General features: G+C 38.0%; 3 protein-coding genes across 4 annotated transcripts in view; 1 reads left to right on the top strand and 2 right to left on the bottom strand.

Moving 5' to 3' along the window:
* Window positions 1-762, bottom strand: part of LOC137973628 (carbohydrate sulfotransferase 11-like) — a 27,711-nt gene extending 26,949 nt beyond the window's left edge. Inside the window, exon 1 of the mRNA XM_068820474.1 lies at window positions 663-762. The gene's annotated coding sequence lies outside the window, so the exon portion shown is untranslated. The remainder of the gene's footprint in view (window positions 1-662) is intronic.
* Window positions 763-3,688: 2,926 nt separating this feature from the next.
* Window positions 3,689-15,290, bottom strand: LOC137973705 (uncharacterized). Its single transcript, XM_068820576.1, has 10 exons — window positions 14,525-15,290; window positions 13,333-13,425; window positions 13,106-13,192; window positions 10,371-10,948; window positions 9,512-9,633; window positions 8,759-9,176; window positions 7,848-7,953; window positions 6,919-7,145; window positions 6,282-6,572; window positions 3,689-4,347 (listed from the first exon to the last, which is right to left on the bottom strand). The coding sequence occupies exons 1-10, from the start codon at window positions 14,799-14,801 to the stop codon at window positions 3,937-3,939; spliced, it is 2,610 nt and encodes an 869-aa protein (XP_068676677.1). The 5' UTR covers window positions 14,802-15,290; the 3' UTR covers window positions 3,689-3,936.
* A 20-nt stretch (window positions 15,291-15,310) lies between these two features.
* Window positions 15,311-24,344, top strand: LOC137973706 (uncharacterized). 2 transcript variants are annotated; one of them, XM_068820578.1, is made up of 9 exons: window positions 15,311-15,642; window positions 17,893-18,223; window positions 18,635-19,029; window positions 19,332-19,442; window positions 19,726-19,944; window positions 20,341-20,511; window positions 21,941-22,174; window positions 22,802-22,991; window positions 23,822-24,344. In XM_068820578.1, the coding sequence occupies exons 1-7, from the start codon at window positions 15,460-15,462 to the stop codon at window positions 21,956-21,958; spliced, it is 1,428 nt and encodes a 475-aa protein (XP_068676679.1). In that variant the 5' UTR covers window positions 15,311-15,459; the 3' UTR covers window positions 21,959-22,174; window positions 22,802-22,991; window positions 23,822-24,344. The 2 variants fall into 2 exon arrangements, with proteins under 2 accessions (XP_068676679.1, XP_068676680.1); XM_068820579.1 differs by lacking the exon at window positions 15,311-15,642 and adding an exon at window positions 15,895-16,019 and having other exon boundaries at window positions 23,822-24,337.
* Window positions 24,345-24,836: the final 492 nt, after the last annotated feature.

Here is a 24,836-nt window from a genome sequence, read left to right as displayed (position 1 = left end):
GTAGTCAGTTTCCTTTTGAAAAGGAAAACCACTTTAGTTCACTATAACAAACGCGGCCGTTTTGCAAACGAGATAAAACAATCCCGAAAGAATTGCAATAGTGCAAAGTTATATTTTGAGATGACCTTTCCTCCGACATCTGCGTCGTAGATCTTCAAGTCCATATACTTGGAGACTGAACAGACGCCAAACGTGAATTTGCTAATTAGGCCGCCATTCCAAATTATATAATGAAAACCGTTTGATAAACGAGACTGAAAACAATAAAATTGTGGAGGATATCTTTTAGAGCCTTCCGATGCCAGTCACAGAATGCCTGAAATGAATGAATGAATGAAAATTTCTTTTTGTTTTTTTTTTTTTCTACGAAGGTCAACATGCTGATGTGGATGGCAGCGCGCAAAGCCAGTAGCGTAACCACATCGCAGTCACTTTCAAATTTGCAAAGAAGATAATGATGCTTCACAACCAGCGGCCAACCTGCTTGTACATGAAGATATTCAATTTTGAGACCGACAAATATTGGGCTGCGGTACGGTCAAACTAATAAATAAACTCTACCATTCTCACTTGTTATCTGCGCTAATGCATTCTTGGCGAAATTATCATGGCGGCTATTGAGAGTGAAAGTGCAACAAGAAGACCACCAAAGTTATACTTACTTTATCAAAAATCCGACTTTTGGGCCTAGAATGGGGATTGGAAATTCTGATCAATTGCCAGCTGACGCGACGCTCAGGTTGTTGTTTAGGGTTAGTGTCAGCACAGGCCTACCACCCTCTGTTGGTGGTGTTGTTATGGATATGTAGAATGATATATACAAAAGAATGTTTCGGCGGTTGCGCTTTGCTTGGCAATAAAGTTTGAAAGCAAATAATGCAGTGGAAGATCAAGCATTTGAGTCTATTTGAATCTTATATATAGATTTAGCCAAGCCTAAAAGCGGAGCTTCCTAGTTATTTATTCTTACTGCCTGTAGGGTTAGTGAAAATAAAAGGTTTCGAATTGTCCACGCTTTGATGTCTCTGGTTGCTGCTTTAAATAATGAAATCATTTTCTTTGGTTTCTTTTATATAAGTGCACTGTCCAACAGAACGTTTGCCAATTCTCCATTTTGCTGAATTGGTTTCTTGTCATACTTCGCAAAAGTGCAAGGTCCTGACCAACCAGGAGTTCGAAGAATAGTGTCACCAGGAACTTTAGCTACTGCAGCTGCACTGGCTGACGCAGACCTGATACTATGAGGTTTGAAGCGACTCAAATAAATTCCAGCAAGTTCTAAGGTGGTTTTAATCCACCGACATATAGCATCTTTGCTGGCTGCTTTATACGCTTTAACATATGTGACACAGAAACTAGTAAAAATGCTTCGAAAATGTTTGGTGCATGCTAGGTATTCTTTAACAGCATCAACAACAAAAAGTCTAACATCAGTGGGATATGATGGAAACTCCAACTCATGTAGATGTTTGCCAGGTTTAGTTTGTTTTAGTTTGTCTCCAATCGAAAACTTGACAATGGAATTGTTCACCACCAAGTTCCGAATGTCCAAAAAATAAAGGTTTGACACCTCTGTGCTGATAAAACTCCCAGAAAGGCAACAGTCTTGTACGTCATTTTTAGTGATAGTTCTTTAACTGGGGATAAACTCTTCAAATAGGTTAACAAAATAGAAGGGTCCCAAGTGACAGCGTATCTTGGTAATGCAGGTTTTTGTTGAAGAACTCCTTTTAGATACTGCTTAGCAATAGAAAGTTCTCCAAATAAAACCCCTGAAGGAATGTGTACTACCTGTGATAAGGCAGACCTCACTGTGATCATGGCACTATATCCTAGTCCTTGTTCACACAGTTCTGTCATAAAGTCTAGAGCTTGTGTGGGAGTGGCTTGGCATGGATCAAGACCCCTTGAACTGTAAAAAATATAGCCATTTGTTGAGGTATGAGGAGTATTGTTTGTGCATACTCCCTCCCCAGGAATGTAATATGACTTTGGCAGGCTGGCAAATTACAACTCAGAGGAGGAAATTTCTATGACACAATCAATTTTACTAAAATGAAATGAAATTTCTTTTTCCTTGAAAGTTGTAAGACTTATCTTTAAGTCTTTCATTTGGCCCATTCTCTCCACTTCACTAGTGGTTTTTCTTGGAATCCAACCCAATTGTTTGAACAGCATACTTCGCAGAAGATTAAAGGACACTGCCGTGCGAGGACACGCGCAGTATCTCTCACACCCAAGGAATTTTTGCTTTTTAGACTTAATACGGCTTCCGAAAAACAATAAAATGCATATTTAACAATTATTCCATAAGCGCGCGTTGGATATGAGATGGTAAATAGCCAACGAGGCGCGTAGCGCCGAGTTGGCTATAACCAGTCTCATATCCAACAAGCGCGAATGGAATAATTGTTTTATTAAATTCCTTCAACTCCAAAAATTTGGAAGTACGAAATACGAGCGGAAAAAGCGAGCAAATACGAGCGAAATCGAAAAAAACTTGATGAGAACTGATGCGATGTTGTGTAATACCTTGTTGTCAGACAGACGCAGGCTCATCACAAAACATTTCTTGCCTTTTCGCGTACTTCTAAACGTCGGAATTGATCCAAACTTTCCCCCAAAAAAGTTTTTTTTCTCCTTTTTGGCTTTATTCAAAGAGTAATTTCGCATTCCGGCGAAAACATTTTTAGTTTAGCAACGCTTAACGCAATCATTTACCATATAAGGTCAAACCAAGAACGGCTTCCAAACTATTTTGTGGTTTTCCAAAGTTGTTTTTTTAATTGTTTTTATGTATATTTTGACTGAATAAATTATAAATTTGAAGGAATTCAGCAATTCTCGCGGACGGCTGGTGAATTCAGAGAAAAAGAGCAAGAACCTTAGTTTGTGGATAACAGTGCAGTAAAATAATAATTAAGATGGTCTACCAAGAGCCACTCGTCCTATTATTCATATATATTCCTTGCAAAACTTTAAAAGTGATTAGTGCAGCAGAAATTCTGCAGCCATCCTCAACTGGTGCCGCAGAAATTCTGCGGCTATAAAATTCTGAGGCCATCTTTAACTGGTGCTGCAGAATTTCTGAGGCCATCTCTGACTGGTGGCACAGAAATTCTGAGGCCATCTCTGACTGCTGCTGCAGAAATTCTGAGGCCATCTTTAACTGGTGCCGCAGAAATACTGCGGCCATCCTTGACTGGCGCCGCAAAAATTCGGCAGCCATCTCTGACTGGTGCCGCAGAAATTCTGCGGCTATAAAATTATGAGGCCATCTATAACTGGTGCTGCAGAAGTTCTGAGGCCATCTCTGACTGGTGCCACAGAAATTCTGAGGCCATCTCTGACTGCTGCTGCAGAAATTCTGAGGCCATCTCTGACTGCTGCTGCAGAAATTCTGAGGCCATCTTTAACTGGTGCCGCAGAAATACTGCGGCCATCTCTGACTGGTGCCGAATTCTGCGGCTAAAAAATTCTGAGGCCATCCTTAACTGGTGCCGCAGAAATACTGCGGCCATCCTTGACTGGTGCTGCATACATTCTGAGGCCATCTCTGACTGGTGCCGCAGAAATTCTGCAGACATCTTTGACTTTGGCCGCAAACTAACTACATGTGCGGAGAGTAAGTCAACCCCCTGACCCCCACTATGAAAGAACAGCTTTGGTGTACAAACCACTATTTGTCTACTAAATAATAACTTTTAATTCATATGTATATACAGTTTACAGAAAATAGCAGAAACTCTCTCACTGAGGCAAATTGTATTTCATTTCAAAAGGCAAAGTGTTTTGATAATTCCGTTTCGTACTACATACAAATGCAATGACTAAGGTGGTTAGTGGAACTTTTTAACCCATTGATGATTAAAATCGTCTGGACAGAGTAAATACAAGTCTGGCCGGTTTTGGCCGGTTCCTACATCAAAGGGTTAATTAATTCACTGGGTTTTCAAAAATTAAATCCAAATCCTGGTTACACGCACTCTCTAAGAGCAGCATACCTATTTTAAGAAATGTTTTAGTAGATGGCATTAGTCTGCTATCTTCTGTTAGGTGAAAATCACAGCAAACAATACACGATTTCGGCAAGTCCTCAAGCCAAGGCTCTGTTCTCCTTCGCGGAAGATGTTGGGGTGACCATTTTCCACCATATGACCCTTTCCAGTAATGAATCTGAAAATGTATTTCCCCAACAGATAATACTTTTCCAAGTACTGGCATCTTATCATAATTTTCCAAAAATACAGCCACAAAACAACCAGGATGCAAGTTTTCAAGAAAGTTGTCAGTCACTTCCACAGGATCTTGTCTTTGCCGTGGATTTCTATAGCGGCCAGTGTAGATCTACAGTAAAGAATCAAATGTTAATTAAAGTTGAAATCAAAAACCAAAAACTGACAAATAAATTAATACATTTAAATTAAACAGTTTGATAAGGGACTATTCCATGGAAAGACTGAGTTTATCGTTTTCCTTGAATTTTTGGACCCTATACCTGCGAGGAAACGAAGCGCGGCCGCGGAATAAATTCGCATAAACATGTAAACATCACTGAAATCAACAAGTTCATGGTTACACGAGACATTACAAGTTGCCTCGACAAAATAACCACAAACTCAGTTTCCACTTATGAAGCTCACCAAATTTACCCCACGAAAAAAGTAGAAGATAAGAAAGAAAAGTAATATGCTTTGCCGAAGCGATGGCGGTTGTTTCTGCTCCGAAAGAACAGCGGAAACAAGAGACCTGGCATTGTGGAACATTCTTAATTACAAAATTCTGCAAATTCTCTGACTTTCGGATGCGTGCCTTTAATTGCCTAGATAACAATAGACTGAAAAAAGTGTCCAATGAAGACAATTCTGTTTCAACGTGGCTCAGTTTATTTTCATGAAAAGAATATCAAAATACCTTTTTCTCAATTGGATGACTGAATCACGCAACACAATCTTCCGGTCATTTGAAGTGTTTGTTTGCGCGAATTTTTAACAAAGACTCGGAAAAAAAAACTTGGAAGACTTTAAAGTAATCGATTGAAAGCGGGACATTTAGGAGCATTAGCAATGGTAAAATAACAGCAAAGTCATATAGCCCCTTCGTAGGAAAAATAACTGCAAAATCAAAGCATCTCTTTCTTTCAATGATTTAAGTGATCATAATGTCAAGTCAAAGTCTAGATTTTGTCGATTTTAATTTAACATCGGCATAATGACCGACAGTTCGCTTTTTCTCGGTTTGTCTTACTTTCCCAAAATATCTTTCAAGACCAAGCCACGTTTGGACCTTTAAAAGAGCGCGCACCAAGGGGCCAGTTCAATAGATCGTTCCCACTGTCACGCAACATAAAAAAATCGAAACCGTTTGATGAAATACGCCAAAAACTTGGAATGTTGCAGGAGACACATTTATAAAGTACTTCACCAATTCTCAGGTGTGTGCAGTACATCGTTTCTGAGTTATTTGTCGAAGCGTTTCACGCAACTTTATAGAGTTTTGTACCGAGCCGCCACCTTGGTAAATCCACATGAATAACTGGAATTCATTTAGCGATAAAAGCGCTTACTTTTCGCTCATGAGACAAAATACATGTGTATCACCTAATGTACTTGAAACGCTCAGACTCTCGAGATTCATAGGCATTTTCAACCAAATAACTTTATATCATGGTGTCACGCAAGGTGACCATTCGGAAATTAAAAATGCTGTCAGGAACTCGAAACTTGAAAAAAGACTTACTTCAAGGTCATATTCAACCTCCGAAAGATAAAATTTCAAACACATTGCGGTTTTGATTTTAGAATTTGATGACGTCTCTGTGAAAACCACCTATTCCCTTGAGGATAACAATCACTCAGAAAATTCAAAAGACTCGCTGGTGGAGCTTGATTTGGGTGAAAAAGAACACAAAGATGGTCGGAATATCTATCTTACGCGAACAGTCAGAATAATTCTTGAGATACTTTTAAGATGTCCGTTTAAGAATATTGCTTAACACCGTTTCTTCATTTCAGCTTTTCGTTTTTTCCTCGGCCGCAGGCGTTTGACGCTTTTGGAAATTCGTATAAATTTGGACTTTGGTCCACCGTTTAATTAAACACTACAGTCATCCGTATAAACTATAATAAGAATCGTTTCGATTTTTGTTTCCAAGAGTTTTTTTTACGGTTAAACGAAAAATCGTTAGTGTACGTTTTCCCATTCCCGGTCACATGTAATGGCAAACGAAAAAAAAACAAATAAGAAAAAACATTACGCTAAATGCATGCTTGTGGACTCACCTCTTGAATTTGCCGAGTCTCTCTGTCTCGCAACTCTAACAAGTCAGGAGAGATTTGGGCTGCAGGAGGGGCTGGTGCTGTCCGAGCTGATTGTCTTAATTTGTCGATTGGCCAACAGTAACTATCAGGAACACACGTAAGTTCATCCAGATGACTGAACCACCCTTCCCATTCGTCAGCTGCTTCTTTTGGCATGTTCTGGTGATACCTGGGAATGTCGCGTCTCAGGGCCTCAATGTCCAACTTTACTAGTGAGGGAGTGACCAGCTTGGGCTTTCCAATAGGTAAAGACTGAACACACATACACACACAAAAAAAGATCCTTTAAGTCAACAAGTCTAACAATTTGAGTCCATACAAAGATGTCTTTGCACCCAAGCACAAAAGAAGGTTAACTTTACATTGGTGGTCTAATTTCTAATCTTCCTATCAGTTGTTGGATTACTGCAATTTTGATATAATGATGTGTACATGTTAAGCCTTCTCAATATTGATGTGTTTATCAACTAAAATTAACTGGTTAAACCAATGCATTTTGCATACGATCTGACACAATTATTCATATCATCATGATGATAGTTGACCATACATGTACTCTATTTTGACAGTTAGTTTAATTAAAATGATAGAAATTTACCTTCAAGATAATAACTGGCCCCTGCCACTCTTCATGGCTCCAGTTCCTATAAAACATCTCAGCTTTCCCAGCCTCGTTGCGCTTGAACTTGAAACATTTTGGTACTGTATGTGCATGCAATTCCTCTGCATACTCCTCAACCCATGATCGTATATCATACACAACTTGCAGCTTATATGGCTTTGGAGAGGGATTACTCATACATGATGACAGTGCTCTAAGCAAGTCTAAAAAAACACAAAATTATTATTTCCTGAATTAACCAACTCTACAATTTTGTCCCATTCCTATAAAATAAAATCTAGAATACAAGAATACAAGAAAGGTCATCGCTATATAGTAGGCCTAGTTAGATGAAAATTAAGGTTAAAAGACAACGTAGGTATCGATAGTAGCCATTGCTTTCATGACTTTCAACATCATACAACTTAATACAAATCAAAACCAAGTGTGAAAGAGAATTGTACAATTGTATAAGGGGGGGGGGGGGGGGCAACTTTTAACACCAAATTTGTTAGCTAAATAATAAAGACACCTCATGTCAACAGTCCAGTCCAGATAACATTTTTCTAATGAGGGACTCACTTTCCCCCAATACTGTCTTTTGCATCTCCTTTGCTATTAATTCTAGCTACAGTTGTATCTCATATGCTATTAATTCTATTTCTTTATCGTTAGCAAATATTCATTTCATATTGACTTTCAATTCCTTCATTTTTCCTCCGAGACATCCAATAACCATTGGAATCACTTTAACAGTATATCCTTCTCGTTATTATTATTATTATTATTATTATTATTATTATTATTATTATTATTATTATTATTATTATTATTATCACCATCATCCTGGGGATGCTTACTATCAACAAAGTGAAGAGACTGGCATTAAAGTAGAGTAAAAAAAAAATGTGACAAGAGTTTTTCACCTTCAATGACATATACATCACACTTGTCCAAAAACTTTGAGAACACTCCAAAGAATGCATCTATATCTTCATGCGTGTGTCCAACAGGGAGGAAATTTACTCTTATCTAGGAAAAAAGGCAAAGGAAAACAATAATAATTTTTGCTACCTGGTATTTGCTTGAGAACCTGATGCATCATTTGACAGAGTTGTAATCTTAATACTAATTAACGGTACATGTAATAGTTTAACTGCTATGAATCTTTGCGAACCAGCCCCTGATATTGACATCTACTGTCTCATAATCAATTTGCTTCAGACACTTTCTCTGCAGCAATTTGCTTTAGGATAAGTCACTCAATATTTCATATTATGCACTTGGAACTTGTATTGACGAATTTTGTTAAAATGAATGTGCTGTATTCAATTCGCAGGGTTCATACAGGTCATGGAAAATCTGGAAAGTCATCAAATTTACAAATTTCTTCTTCCAGGCCTGGAAAGTCATTGAAAATTATAAAACATCCCGTAAATTAATCATTGCAGTGTCAAAGCAAGGATAAATGGAATAAAGACGAGTTTCTATCAAGCAATGATATTGTCAGTTTCAGTCTGAGTTGGGCAGAAAGAGGTTCTTAATTTATTCAAATTTGATCTGAGTAATATCCTAAGATATAAGGCTGCTACTTCTTGATTTACACTGGCTTCCAGTTAAGGAGCGCACACAGTACAAGGTTCTCTTATTTATTTCTTACAATGGGCGATCGATCATTCACAGTGGCTGCACCTTCACTCTGGAACTCATTAACACCTGAGCTATGCACAATCTTGGACCTTAACTCGTTTAAAAGTCATGGAATTTGAACTCCTGAAAAAAGTGCAAACCCTAATTCAAAGTGAAATAACTGACTGAAACTACTACTTGTACAAACCTTCTCAAAAATCTTTTCCTCAACGAGAAGTGCAAGCAGGGCAAACATGTACCGGTTTTTGTTCTCTCGAACACAGTTGTCAAATTGGAGATATAAGACGGGAGGCAGTAAGTATTTATTTGTCCAGTATACCAGCACATCCAGAAGCACAGTCATTGTTAGGTTGGCATCATGTGGGAACTGGTAATAGTCAAATGATCCATAAACTTCTTTGCCATGTGATGACTGGCCACTGTGTACAATAGAACCAACAAGATGGGTGCCAACTGTGGTGAGGGCAGACATGGCCTTGCTAATTCTTCTCAGCTTTGGTATATTGGTGGTATGTTGATCCATGCCATCTGCAATGCTAGCCATGTAACGTTCTGGGTATTTTCTTGCTTTGTACCTATGAAGGTAGTAAGCTCTTCTTTCTTGCCTAATATAAAACCAAGTTAATAACATTAGTTCCACACTAAGAGACCCTCCTATTAATGCCAAAAACAAGTCAAGAGTTCATTCATTTTTGATAATACCTATTGATTAGTGTTATCAGTGGCAAGGTTACTTCCAGTCTTTTGTCTGTCTTTGAGTGTGCTAATTAATGTACTCAATTTACTAAGCCTACACCCATGTATTAATCATTTGACATCTACATCTTCCTCCTACAATTTGATTGTGGCTGCTTATTTGATAATAAAAATTTGTGTCTGCTACCTTCAGCAGCTTCAAATGCAAAAAATGACCCAAGCCCACTTAATAGAAAAATCATACCAAACCAGTTCAAGATGAAGCTTCAACAAACGATCAATTTCTGCTCTTCTTGCTTTGTCCATAGTTCTCTCTTTCTCTTGTTTATATTTTGTACAATCTGTACATTTAGTGAAACGGTTTTCCTGTGAAAGGTAATAAAGAACAATATTTTTTTAAAGATTAATACCCCTATATGATCTACAAAAAAGTCCAAGCAGAAAGGATGTAAATCATTATTAATTAAAATAATAATTATGGAATCCCATACATACTCAGCTAAGTCAAAACAGTTGTATTCAGTGCTGGGAACCATTATTATAACAATTTATTTATGCAGTTATTTTGGATACTGCGTGGAGAGGATATGTGGTTAGATTATTGAAAATTTGCATTTTTTATTTTTGTTATTATCCAACTCTAACTCCAAAATCTAACCGAAGAATCTGCATGTGATGTGACGTCTACCTCTCTAAAATTGTAATTTCCTCACCTGGTGTAAGTAGTGTAGTATTGATTGTAATAGGGGTAGCATTGTAACTAATGTAAGTACTGTTGGTATTGTAATAATATTATTGTAAGTGTTGTAAACTAAATAAATAAAGTAAATAAAATTTAAAGAAAGAAACGAAGTGCTTTAATAACCTCTACACGTCAAATTTCCAGAAAGTTTCGACACAGTTCAGAAGAAGATTGTCACACTCATACAGGGTTGAAATAGACTACAATGAAAAGTGAGACTCTGGTGTGATGGTTGCCGTGTAACTTTATAACTCTTCCAGACTACTTGGCTACTAGGCCTTTGCAAATATGATGATATAATAATATTAATTAATAATAGTAATTATTCTTATGTATACCAGTACAGTGTCTTTTTGCATACCTTTGGTATGAGAACATGAGCGAAATGTTTTTCCCAAATATTGTAGAAGTGGGAAAGGCAAACAGTTGGCAGATTCAATGCAGTGTTCTCCTCCAACATCTTCCTATATATGTCACTCCTACTGAAACATGATGGCAGGTGAATGCATCCTTTGTCAGGCTGATGGTCACCAATGGAATTAACAAAGAACTGAAGCCAAGAAATACATTCTGCAGTCTTAGCCATAACAGTGTTCTTCCCTTTGTTCCCATGTTCCAAAACTAAGACACCGTCCTTGAACTTGTTCAGAATTCTACGAAAAGTTTCTTTATTCATGTTGTGAGATAGAAGCCATGCTCCTTTGCATACACTCTTCCCCCTTATGAAGAATTCAGTTTCATATTCTCCAATGTCATTAACATGGCTGTGATTATGCAAGAACTCCAACACAAAGTTCCTCTTACAAGTCTGTCTTCTTTCATTGAACTGAACTTCAGCATGCTGAATATCATCAACAGACAACTTCCTCATGCACCTCTTTTGACAGCAATTAATGCTCAGAACCCATAAAACATCTTCATCTCTTCTCACAGTTATATCTAGAAGGAGGATAGCAAGATGAAAGATACCAATCTGTTGGGTAGTGAAAGATCCAAATAACCTGGTTCTGATTGGCTACAACCACAGCACCACACCATTCCAAGCATGTATAGCTACCATGTGTTTTAATCTGCTTAATAAGCGAATCAGAAGTGACTTGTCCTTGTGGGAAGGACATGTACTTTCGACCAGATAAACTTGAATATTATTGCTCGAGTCAGAGACAAAAAAAGCTTTTAAAAAGTGGTTCAATTTCAAAAAGGACTGATTTTTTTTATATCGTGTTAATATTGTGGTAGTACTGGAAATACAACGTAGCTTAAATACTTAAGCATTTCAAAACAAATTACAAGTTGATTCCAGCAGTATTAATTGCTTGTACTGAAATAACATTCATCAATTTTATTGCTCACAAGTTCAGCCAAGTTACATCAATTTATTTGAGATCAATGAACAAGTTCATAGTTCCAGTTTCCACTGCAAATGTATGATTCTGCAAAATTCAGCCAGTTGTAAATTACTTTTGAGAATAATTCTCATTATACCAGGTGTCAAAAGGAGAACCCATTCTTAAAGTGGTACTATGATCAAAAAATCATTTCCTTTATTTCTTCAGATCTTGAAAGCGTGTTTGCTTAACACCTACCTGGCAAAATTTTGAGCTTTGAGTTTTATCCAAAGGCTGTTTATTTTGAGTGTAAGTTTTGGATTTCACGGTCCGCCATTACTCACGTTCAAAACAGGCCGATTGGGCCTCAAAGGGTTGGATCTAGAGAAAATGACGTCATTTACTCACTAACTTAAAATTTCAGCGTGTAAACACAATTTATTACATATGCAAAACACGTGTTTAAAAGTCTGAAAGCCCGAAACTCCCGTGCTGCATATTAATTCGGCCGCGTACACACGCATTTCATTCTTAAACTATAGTGAGTCTTTGACATCATTTTCTCCTCGACCCAGCTCTCTCAAGATTTTAAAGTTAGTAATGGCAGACCAATAAATAAGAAAATTCCAGTTAAAATAATCAGGTGTCTTTTTAAAATCAGAACTTAAAACTTGGGTCAGTTAGTGTTTAGTTAACATAGTTTTGAAATCCAAAGAAAAAAAAGAATTGTTTTTTTTGGTCGTAGTACCACTTTAAAGTGTTGAAATCTATAAAAGGAAAAGACTTCACCTCAGTCTGTAAACTCTGGCCTACATTTTCTTGACAAAATCCTCAACTTTTTCAAAAGCTGGCCTAAGATACCTGACTTTGATGCCCTCCTCTACATGTGTACTATTTCCACACTCTCATTTTCAAACCCAAATAATTTGGGTTTGAAAATGAGAGTGTTTTGGAGCAAAGGGAAACTTTTCCATAGCAGACAATACATCAGAATATCGTAAGACTGTCATGTTCCATTTTGTTGCATTTCGAAAGACAGATGATGATCCACCGCAATTTACTGTGGAAGCCATCCCAAGCATCTTTAAGCTACGTTTTGGGGGATGATGGTCATGAAAAGTGTTGTAACTTTTTCCTGGTTTGTTTTCCTGGCTGGTAATCACCACATTCACTGTCTTGTTGAGGAAAGTGACAATTCTAACTTTTGTAACAACACTTGTTAGCCATTGAAGTAGATTGGTAACCTTATCTTCTGGTTCTGATTTTAAGTCTAAGAAAACTATTTTGTCTTGAAGTAGTGAAATAAGCCAGTGGTTACCTGCAAATAAAACCAAGGAATGTTAATGTCAAAATAATAATAATAATAATAATAATAATAATAATAATAATAATAATAATAATAATAATAGTGATTCTTCACATTTGACGATCTGATGTGATGTCCTTAGCAAAATGGTTTGATAATTTTCTCTGTAAGGATTTCACAATTCTCTTGCTATTTGCAGGGGCACACCCACAGGTTTTGCATGGGGCCTGAATTCTTCACTGGGTTATGGGCCATTGCTTTGTGTGGAGGCCCATTCAATAATCCAAGATAAGTACTGTCTAGTTATAGTATTGACTATTACCAGTAATCTCTAGTCCAAAATGTACAATCTTGGAATGATTTTTCCCACGGGTAGTCCGTTTGGGTAGTTTGTCAGGGTAGTCCATGGACTAGGGGTCAGTGTTTCCAACTCTCTCATCACAAGAAATGCTTGCTTTTTACCTTGGGGTTTGGGACCACTCGAGTTGTCATCAGGTAACGTACTTCCCACCCAGCTGTTTTCATCATCATCCTCCAGCGAAATAATTTCTGAAAAGCTTAACCATAATAATCGACTGTTAAGGAATGCTGTCAAAAAACAAAATTCAACATACATGTAATCACCGCAATTTGTAAATCAGCACACAAACTGATTAACATTCCCTTGCATTAAGACACGAAATGCTCACCTTGTAGTTTGGGACCACTTAAATCGTCATCAGTTAATGTATCAACTCCTACCCAGCTGCTTTCATCATCATCATCCTGGAGTGAGATAACTTCTGAAAATTCAGAAACAGGGTCAAGGTTGCTGCCTAACGGTCGCCCGGTCGCCTGGGGCGGGTTTTGCTAAAAGCAGGCCCAGCGGCCAGCAGCCCACGGCCCGCAGTGGCCCGGCGGCTCGGAGGCCCACACAGTTTTGTTGTCCAGCAGTAAATCCACGCGAATGCACAGCTTTGCATCGGGTTTGGGCACGCAAATTAAAGACGGTGAGTTTGAATTTGTTTACCATTTTAATAATCATTTCAATCCTTTTCGATCCTTTCTTTCATTGCATGTTGCTAAGTGAAAAACATTGTCATTCTCTGTTGTTTTCGTCTGTTTACAACAACAAACAGAAACAAGGATTCCAATGATTAAAATGGTAAACGAATAGGCCATTTCCGAGTTCATATCCGTCTCCTCTTCAAAGGGAGTCTAAGTGCAAAGTTTTTGTGATGGTAATTAGTTCTACTTTACATATGAATGAAAACTAATTTTCATAAGAAAAACTTCGCACTTAGACTCGCCTTGAAGAGGAGACAGACATGAACTTGGAAATGGCCTATTCAAACTCACCGTCGTCCATTTTTCACGCCCAAACCCAATGCAGATCTGTGCATGGATTTATGCTGGACAAAAAAACTGTGGAAAATCAGGAGTAAGCTACCGGGCCTCCGGGCCGCTGGGCCGAGGCAGGCCGCGGGCCTGCTTTTAGCAAAACCTGCCTGGGGCGCCTTATTTGCGAGCACGCGTGACAAAATTTCTGAACAACTAGCCCGAACGGGCGCCCTGATTCATCCTCACTTTCTTTTATTAAAAAATGATCCCAGCTGGAATTAATTCATTCTGGGCTCTTGAAAAAATGACTTTGGCTACTAACTCTTAATGTTGGAAGCAGCACAATACATAAATCAGACTATCAAGCTATATGCCTATATGCTTGTGTTTCATGAAATAGCAAGTATTAAAACATGTTTCACAGCAAATACATGTATGTCACACATGCTCAGGCTAGATATGAAATCTGATGAAATAGTTTCCCTCAAAAGCATCGAGAAATTTATGGTTGGGGATGATCACACTTCTATCGCAATGGCATAATTTTTATTACTAGCTTACCATTGACAGCTTGCGCTTTATCTTCCCTGTCAAATATGTTATTGCAAACATGGCTCGACTTCCAACTCTGCATCCAACTTGAGTTATTTTGCTCGGATGTATCGCTGTCATTCAAATCAATCCAACGTCTTGACGAAGATTCTGTACGCGGAAACTTTGCTGGTGTTCCGAACTCACTTGAAACACTAGAGTCGGAATCACACAAATCCAAACATGTGGTAGTACTTTTCTTAGGAGTACTGGAAACCAAAGGTTCTAATTTGTGATCGGAGATCATAGTCGGATTGATTTCTAACGGTAAAACTGTATCTACGTAGGTCTGGAAATCTGTAAGCAGCACTGAGGGGCGTCACGCAACGTGAATGTGAAACAATGTGAAACCGGTCAAGGCGGATGTGAGGGCGAAAGAGAGTAAACCGGAAATTGACAAAAGTAATATTGTGATTAAGGCTGGCACAAAATACCGACCAAAAAGTGTGAAAGGCGTCGTTCCGACAATATAAAGCAACCGAAATGCAAATGCAGCTAAATGCGGTAGCGTAAGAATTCAGTTTTTTATCGCCCTGCCCTCTTTTTCGTGTCACGTTCCAACTTTTAAGCTTGCATTTATTAACTACAAATTATATTCCGTTATGTATTTATTTTATCCGTAACTTCAGTTCCACGTCCTTAACAAGTTGAAACAAATTTTTGAATTTATTGAAATATGAGAAATTCACAAGTTACATTGTTTCTTTGTCTTTTTAATTTCAAGTCCTCTTATAATCTGCATAATTAGCCGCTATTGTTTTAGTGCGCAGAAAGAAATAAAGATCAAAAAATGCTGTCTATTCCGCTTTCGGATAATCTGTGTGTGCAAACTCGACGCGCAACCTTTATAGTGAAACTAATACTCACGAAAGCTATCCTGAGTGTGATTGTTGTTGACGGTGAGAATGGGAAGAGGAACAGAAACGAAGCTCTGGTGCATTAAACTGTCATCAAATGCTGCATTTTTGTTTAAAGGAGGAAAACGAACTCCTAACTTCCAAAACATCGTTGGAGCTGTAGCTACTGACGCCCCAGCGACATCGAGTTTGTGCGATGGTTCCTCCCCGAATCCAAAGAAGTTGTTGAAGGTAAGTGTGTTTCGTAAAAATTAGCTTATATCCCGAGTTGGGGTCTGCTAAATCTGCGAGCCATGCGAATTTCGCGTTTAAGTCTTAAGTACCCAATTCAAATAGCGCTGATAAACAGTTATTAAGTCTAAGTGCCCATTTTAAAATGGTTAGCTTTCAATAACTGTGTGACTCGCATGTTGGCTCGCATGGCTCGCCTATGACTCGCCCCTTGGCTCACATGGCTCGCTGGCTCCCGGGTTATAATACTCCCCGAGTTGTATTGTTACAAAGAAGACGCTTTGAACGACTGGGGTCATACCCATGCGTTTATTAGTGATTGGGGAAATCGCATAAAAAATCATATCAAATGAGTGGGTTAATCTTCCTCTTGTTGAGTGAGTACTTAGCGATCGCTTTTAAGCCAAATGATGTTGAAACCAACGACAGGCCAGGCCAAGTGGCCAAGCTTCTTTAGTGGTTTTATACTAGCTAACCGTAGCTGGGGCGCCTTTTGTAAATTTATTATTTAGCCTCAGTACATGCTTGATTTTGGTTATTTACAAATAATTGGAGGGCCCAACAAAATTATAAGGCTAAATAATAAATTTACAAACGGCGCTCCATATAGCCGACGTGCCTTAACTCTAAGTGCAGTTTGTTTCTTTCTTTCGCGGGAGCGGTAAGTTAAGCTTTATTAAAAGGGAGCTTAGCTTAAAATTACTGTGCATGCTTGAATGCAAGAAAACCGTGCTGTTTTTCCAAACTTACAAAATTGCCAGGCCTTCGTTTCGGGAAAGGAGCACGCTCGACCGAAGACCGGACTCGAGAGAGCGACGGAAATCAAGCAGAAAAGATCATCGCGGCAATCATTTTACTTGATCAGTAATCCTCGGTCATTCTGTTTATTTTACATTAGACAAACGAAACGCTACTAGTTTTACGACTTCGCATGAAGATATCCTTTATTGCAAAGCAATTCCCAGAATGACTCAGGATTGCTGATAAAGATCGTAGAGTGAACAAAATATACCTCTTCACTGTGTCTGACCTGGAGGCCATATAATTGGGATAAAGCAACCGGAAGTTAGCTGTTTTCCCCATTTGACAGTTGCGGCGCTTGTTCCAATGATCAAATTTTCCGTTGCGTGAATGATATTTATTATCAAATGACTAAAAAAGTTTTTGAAATCTGCCGCTTTGTAGTGGAGTAATGGAGGTTTGAATTCGGATGAAATCTCTTATAATTACATTCATTGTAATTTTAATAATGGGGACATAGTTTTTAAGTGAATCTAGCTGTTGTTAAGTTGCGTTTGCCCTCTAACCAACATGGCGTCAGAAACTGCGATAAGTCCAATTGCTGCATTTAATACATTGTATTTTTTCTTTATGAAATAATCTGAATATTTTGGCTTATCGATTAACACTCAAATATTATTGTTACCTTATTATTATTTTCGTGTTACTCAACATACATGTAAGCAACATTTCTTTGAAACTCACAGGAGCAATGAACTATTGTAGCATTGATATCAGGACGAAAGGCCCTGTTTACAAGAAGGGAGGATTACTCTTACTAGCACTCACGAGTGTTAAGTATTTATGAGTCATGAGTCAGTGAGTCAATGAGTCAACGAGTTAGTGCAGTTAATTAAACCATAAAATGAAAGCTAAAATTTCAGAGAGTGCTTAGGCCTAATCAATGAAACGAGGGCTTAGGCTTAATCAACAAATTATTGCTATATCGACTGTGAGTCTCATTGACTCATGACTCATTGACTCATTTGACTCATAAAATATGCGTTCTCAGCACTCACACATTTCTTTATTTGAGCAATGTGTTTACAAGGCAGATAGGGTTACCCTGGTGCTAGGGTAACCCTATCTCAGGGCTGGGGTTACCCTAGCACCAAAATAACCCTACCTGCCTTGTGAACACTCTGCTAGGGATAACTCGGCTACTTGGGACAACCTTTTTTCTGGTTTATAGCCGCCAGTGCTCTTACCAAGGTCATTAAGAGTTGTCGGGCCTGATAGGGTAATCCTACCTGGAAAACTTTGCTTGTAAACCTGGGTTATACCCTCCCTCCTTGTACATAGGGCCTAATTACTGAAGCCTAAAAAATGCATTCCTTTGCCATTACACATCTAATATTTTGATTAGTAATTCATTTTGCAAATGGCCTTCCACTATTGAAAGAAAACAACAGACTGATTATTTCAGACTATAATTACTTATTTAATGTTTTAATTGCTTTTTTTTGTTAGATGGAGTTCATTCCCACCCAAAGTGGAAGCTACCATTATGCCACACTGAATCCACGTCACTTTAATCCATTTGATTGTGACGGTGATTTCAAAAATATAGGTTCAAGCAGAGATGCAGATAGCCTTGCCAACCACATCTGCAGTAAGTTGGAAGGACTTAAGCAAGTGGCCACAACAGAGAATACTGTGGAGGATCGGAACAAAGCACCAGAAAAACGAAAACTGACTCCACTTTACGCATCTGTGCAGCCCACAAAAAAACAAAAGGTGGTAGAAGAGTCCAGCTGTGTGAAGGGAATAATGGAACGTTGCAATGAATGCCAGTTTGATAGTAAGTGCAAATTATATGTATACACGAATGTGTCAGTTTGAAACTGTTGAATGTGGCAGTTTATAACTGGACATAGAATAAAATCTCATTACATATACCACATTATTTTACAAATTATAAGGATGAATAACTTAAGTATAAGAACATTTGACTAAAATAAGTGAGGAAATAACAACAACAACTTTATTACCCTTTTCATAACAAAAAAAAATACAATCATTATGAAGGAAAGGAAATATTAAATAGAGTAATGGCTTCCTTAACAACTACGAAAGCTAATGCAAGTCGGAAGCCAAATTGAAAGAGATTAATTTATAAGACAGTAAACACAACTACAATACCTAAACTATCATGTGCCTAACCTATCCAAAACCATAGACTCTAATCTTCTCAAATGTCTTTCTTGTACAGATAAAACCTATTTTATCCCAGTCAAATGCTTGGTAATGCCACCAAAAGAGAGGCAAATAAGAACAGTCGATGACAGATTCTTGAAGGACTTGATAAAGAGTATGGAGGAGCTTCCCTCAGGAAATTATGAAGCTCTGTTTGTGCTAGTAAAGGGTATCAAGAATAAAGAAGAGTTTAATGTAGACAAGGTGGAGCAGCATGAATATGAAGTCCTTGGTGGTACCCATGTAATGCTTGCCACCAAACAGCTCAATGAAATGTACCCAGACAACCAAAGCTTCCAAGGGCGTGTTGCCAGAATTTACATTGGCCTGTCCGATCAAGAAGCACTCTGGCTTGGTGCAATGCACAACAACACTGGCGCTTTTCGTCACCAGCTCACATACCGGGATGAGGTGAGAATGAGTTATTTATAATAATAACTTGTACTTGTGACTCTCCGATGCAAAAGCCAAAATACATTTACTACACTCTAACAGATTGATCCCAGTAAGTTTCTTGTTTTTTGAATATGTAAATCATTTAAATTTGCAAGACATGTCTTGCAAATTTAAATGTGTCGTCACTTTTATAAAAATTGTTGTTAGTCTGCTTCTTTCCAGATCTTTTGGAAATATGTAAATCCCCAACAAATTGCCAATCAGTGAGAGAACATCAAGGTTTAAAGGCAATAATGTAATTGTGTATTTGTTACCAGGTGGAAATTTCACGCACACAGCTGTTTTTACCTATTCAAGATTGCACTGGTGAACCACCACAGCCAAGTGATTCATGGAGAGACATGTGTGCAAGTCTCCTCCACAAGAAGGTGAGGGGTCATCATTACACTTACCAAGCAGCATTACCATTATTTTTTAGTAGTACAATCCAATTACATGTACTATTTTTGCAAAAAACATAAGAGTTGAGATTTGAAACACAGTGCAGACTATTGGCATATTGATGACAGATTTTACATGAAAAAAAACACAAAGCATCAAAGAAACTTCATGATGTTTCTCCATTCAAATCATTACTGGCTACTCTGACACAGAAGGTCTTAAGAATGATTAATTAATTAATTTATTTTTCATTTCCTTTCTGATATGTAGAAACGAATCCTAAGTGAAGTTTTTGCCATGGCACAGCTGTCTGCAGATGGATGGAAACATTTTCAGACACTAAATACTATGTTTGAAAATGTTCAGCTGAAGGGGCAAAAGGCTAAGGCCACTGACATAGTCAACAAAGGGAAACCAATACTGAAGCAGTGGCAGTTGAAGCCTCTTTGTGGCCTTTCAAATCATGATCAAAATTTCTTGTTAGAGAAGGTAAGGTTGCAGTTCATTTCCTATTATTGTTATTATCATTATCATCATCATCATCATCATCATCATTATCATTATTACTTCCTGATAAGTGTTTGCTAATAATCCAGTAGGGCCGGAGCTAAACCATTATCCTTTGGCACCACTGGGTTACACAAACTGACAGCTACAATTATTGCTGTCCAGAATTACTTTACTTGTTCTGTTAGATAAGTAAATGTACCCCAAATGTGTTAGCTTAACTCTAGGAGGATCATGATCTTACAGAAGAACTTTTTACAAAATAATACTTACAATAATAAATTGTCATCATGACCCGAAACAATAAATTCATTACACATCAATGAGAAAGCCATAACTTCAAGTTATTTATCTGTGCATCCAATGATGTCTCTGCAGGTGACAAGCTGTGACATGAGCTTAGAGGAAATGAAGAAGGCAGCTTCAGAAATCAAGTTACTGCGGCCAATTCAAGAGGCCATTGTGTCATTTTTTAAGGCAGAGACATGGGAAGAAATTGCAGATGAATTTGGGCATGAAGTATTACCAGAGAAGCTGCTACGGTTTGCGGTGAGTTGAGGTGATTCTGCATGGTGTGCAGTGTGCACTATAGTCAGGCCTTCTGATATTACGCGATGGTGCGATTTCGCACAATCGACCTCGAATCGCATCCGATCGCACAATTCACGAAAAATCGCATAATTCACAAAAGGACACACAAAATTCATAAAATGAAACATAAATCAACACGTTTCTTAGAAATTCCTGCATAAATACGCCATTTTAAAGATGATTTATCTTGGAAAAAGGCTAAAAAACCTTTGTCACCTTCGATTTCGTAAACATTCGAAGTTCAAGGCTTTATTTTTCATGTCGGGGACTTGGTACGAGTCTCCTTCTATTGGTGCAACACAAACACTCCCTTATATACACACCACTGAAATGACACAGTTGCCTTCTCTTAGAGAAGAGATTTGTGAAAAATAAGCAAAGTTGTAAGTTTTTCGGCAAAATGTAGTTTCTTTCGTTGAAAACTGATAAAAACTTACTCATGGATAAGTTTGTTGTGAAAACGCTCGCTTTTTCTTCGACGAAGAAGGAAGTTCCCACCTTCCGCCCAATCTGACAGCTCACGATCGAGCAAGAAAGTACCTCACAGGTACGCTCCACGTGGACGATGGACTGATGTTTTTCTGGTTGTGCAATATTAGGGCCTTTTATACGAGAGAAAATAAGCCGCGGCTTACTCTGGCCACGGTGTACAAAATACGCAAAAGGAACTATTTATACGAATATATATTCCCACGTCAATATAAGACGCGGCTTGAAAAAGACGTGAACATAGATTTTGTACCATTTATACAGTGTGAACATTCGAATCTTCTGTAAGCCGCGGCTTATTTTCTCTCGTATAAATGGGGGTATGGCCCTATTGTGATTGACATCTTCGGAAGTTCGTGGTTGACAAGCACCTTGATCATTCATTTGGCATGTTAGCTGTGTCCTTTCAACTTTAACGTGGTGCACCGGTAGTGCAGAAGGCATCATTTTTTTTTATTTATCCCAACTAATGTCGATCGAGATACGTAATTACTGTTCCTTTGTGTTCAAAATGTCTTTAGGGCAGCAAAAAAGTGTTTTTCTTAACCTGAAACCTTATAAAACAAGCTTAAAATTGCTGAGAGAAAAAATCGCATAATTTACATTATTTATCGCATAATTGGCCTTTCTAATCGCACAATCTGCCCTGAAAAAATCGCATAATTTGCATTTTTTAATCGCACCCTATCAGAAGGCCTGTATAGTCTATAATCAGAGTCTTAATAGAACCCATTGGGAACTCGGAAAAATCCAAGTTCCAGATGCGCAGCGCAACCAATGTATCACTGTTTAAATCATGTACTATTTCTATTATAACGTTTGGAAAAATGTCACGCATGTTTGTAATAATATGATATTGTTATTAATGTTTAACAGTGACATTTTGTCTTTCCTCCAGGTGAAGGATTTTGAGTAGTCACACCATTTCCAGACTTACCTGGAAAGACTTAAGCAGCAGAAAGATACAGATGAGATTCAGGAAGTGGATGGTGTGCTTGACGGAAGACATGGTGCAAAGGGGATAATTATCTTTTCCTCAGATTTGAACAGAGTGCAACAGGTTGCTATAACAAAGTTGCCCAATTTCCGCGGAGCATTTTTGGCAGTTGGTGATACATATGATGACTGTGAGGTAAATAACTTTAAACATTCATCAATATGAAACTGCAAGATTACACTTTTTAGATGCTTTTAATGCAATGTAATGTAATTTATTCTCTACAAAATAAACAAATTTACAAAATTAATGAGAGTTGAATAGTATTAGTATAAAGAGAAGAGGACAGACTAGAAGAGAATTATCCAAATTGATTGATCTGTTTAAAATGCTTACCCTCGTCCAAACACAAGGCTATAATAACAAATATAATTTGTTATAAGATTTGTTTTTACTTACTTACATTTTTTAAAATGTTACTTCCAACTTCAAAACACTGCAGGCAAATCGTAGTGTTTCAGATTGTATAAGGCATGTAAAAATCCAATACTAACCTTGCATGATTATGGGGTTGAGGGGTTTGTGGTTTTAATTTAAAAGTTGTCTTCACTACAGAATACAGGGCCACTCATTTCCATATCATTGAATAACAAAAGCTCCTATTGTTGTGCGTCTCGTTCTACAAATTAAACCTTCTAACTAATTTGCATGTGCTGGCCCTGCGTGGCACTCTATTCTGTAGTTCATGCTCCTAAAAGTTAACTCGTGAAACATCTCATAGGTGTTTTATATGGAAATGTGATCCTTTTTCTTTGTATGCAGAGTGCTTTAAACATGATTAGTCTTATATCGCGACTAAATTTCACCAAGACGACATCATTCAACCTTGTACTATTTGTGAATATTGATGATGTAAAGACGGTAAAAGAAAGGATGAAGGAAGGAGGGGCAGTGGACACTCAAACAGCACATTTCTATGTGACGAATGGTCATCGAGGACGAGAGAGAACAGGTATTTATAAAGTATTTGTACAGCATTGCACATCACTAACATGTTTCATTTACCTATGCTGAACTGTTTCTTATAATTTATTTTTTAAAGTTACAAATACATTAAAATTAAAATGGCAGACTGGCCAAGAGCGAATGGTGTGGTTTCGGGTCAACGGTTGCAAAGCATCACTGCAAATGAATTAGCCAATGACTGATTGTGCTTTATTGAGATTCCCTCGACAGTCGATTCCCTCGACAGTCGATTCCCTCTCGATTAAATGCAAGGGAAATGGTCTTTAACTTGGAGAATTACAAAAAATTTCCTCAAGGAAACCTGATTTTGGTCATCTGAATGGTTTTTAAGGCATATTATGGCAATATAAATGCGGTGTAATTTGAAAGTTTTGAAAGATTTAGAGCATTTTGGAGTGTACTATATAGCATTTCTTTGACCAAAACCGTTTTTTTCACGGTCCAAAATGCCTTTTTTTGTAGAATAAGCTTTCATATCTTGCTTTCTGAGGTGACATGTTTCCATTTCAAACTGTTTAAGTTAGGAAAGAGATTTTTGATTAGTCAGCGTAATCGGATCGATTTAAGTTACTTAATACGTACTCGCTATGGGCCGGTCATTGTTTTTCTCCTTTTATAAATCAGTCATTTTAACCCAATGCCTTGTTAACTTTTTGGCTAACCGTCACACTTAACATTTCTCTGAAATGAATTTTTTAAGTGTACGGTTTGCTAGGGAAAATTCTGGGAAAGAATTTGTAAGCTTAAAAGAACAACAAGATGGTCTGAATTGAAGCAGATAAAGAGATAAAGTTTTTATGATTTTCTTGGTTTCAGGGCCTTATTTAACGGAATCAGTGACAACATTTATCATTGGGCACTGGTCAGTTTCCCGACAAGTAACAACAAGGCATTTGCGTGCTTCAAACATGGACAATTTAATTAGTTTAGATGGCAAACAAAGCCAGATTTTACCCGAGGATGCTTTTTCCTGGTTAGTAGACCATATGTCCTGTGAGGGTGACACAGTGATTGATATAAATAGCAAGAAAGCAAGTACGTTTATTGCAGCCCTCAAAGGAGGACGAAATGCTGCTTGGATAACATCCCAATCATGTGATGTCCAACAAAGACTAAGACTTGAGGCCATTTTTGCACAAAATCCAGACTCTGAATCTGAATAGCCGTGATTATTCTTGCAGTTATTTTACCTTTTAAGAAATGCGCATACTCTTTTACGAAACATTTTGATGTTTTTCGATAATTATAAATATGTATTAATAAGTTCTTTTCTTGCAACATTTCCAATTTGACTTCTTGAATGTAAAATTTTTTAATTGCATTAAATTTGTTTCAAATGACAGTTGACAGTTTGTCTTTCAAGATGTTATAGTAAGTGGCCTGGGGTCAAAATACTGTGATATGTGATCTTGTCATGGGCCGCAGAATTTACGCAGCATGTGTGCTTGCCAGGGGCTGTAGAATTTCTGCGGCATGCGTACTTTCCAGGGGCCGCAGAATTTCTGCGACGTGTGTGCTTGACATGGGACCCAGAATTTCTGCGACATGTGTGCTTGACATGGGACCCAGAATTTCTGCGGCAGGTGTGCTTGCCAGGGGCTGTAGAATTTCTGCGGCTCATGTACTTGCCAGGGGTCGCAGAATTTTTGAGGCATGTGTGCTTGCCAGGGGCCACAGAATTTCTGCGGCATGTGTGCTCGACAGGGGCCACAGAATTTCGGCGGCATGTGAGCTTGGCATGGGACCCAGAATTTCTGCAGCATGTGTGCTTTCCCGGGACCACAGAATTTCTGTGGCATGTGTGCTTGCCAGGGGCCACAGAATTTCTGCG

The sequence above is a fragment of the Montipora foliosa genome, chromosome 10, assembly GCF_036669935.1.
Source record: "Montipora foliosa isolate CH-2021 chromosome 10, ASM3666993v2, whole genome shotgun sequence".
Taxonomy (NCBI): domain Eukaryota; kingdom Metazoa; phylum Cnidaria; class Anthozoa; order Scleractinia; family Acroporidae; genus Montipora; species Montipora foliosa.
This window is presented reverse-complemented; position numbering and strand designations above follow the sequence as displayed.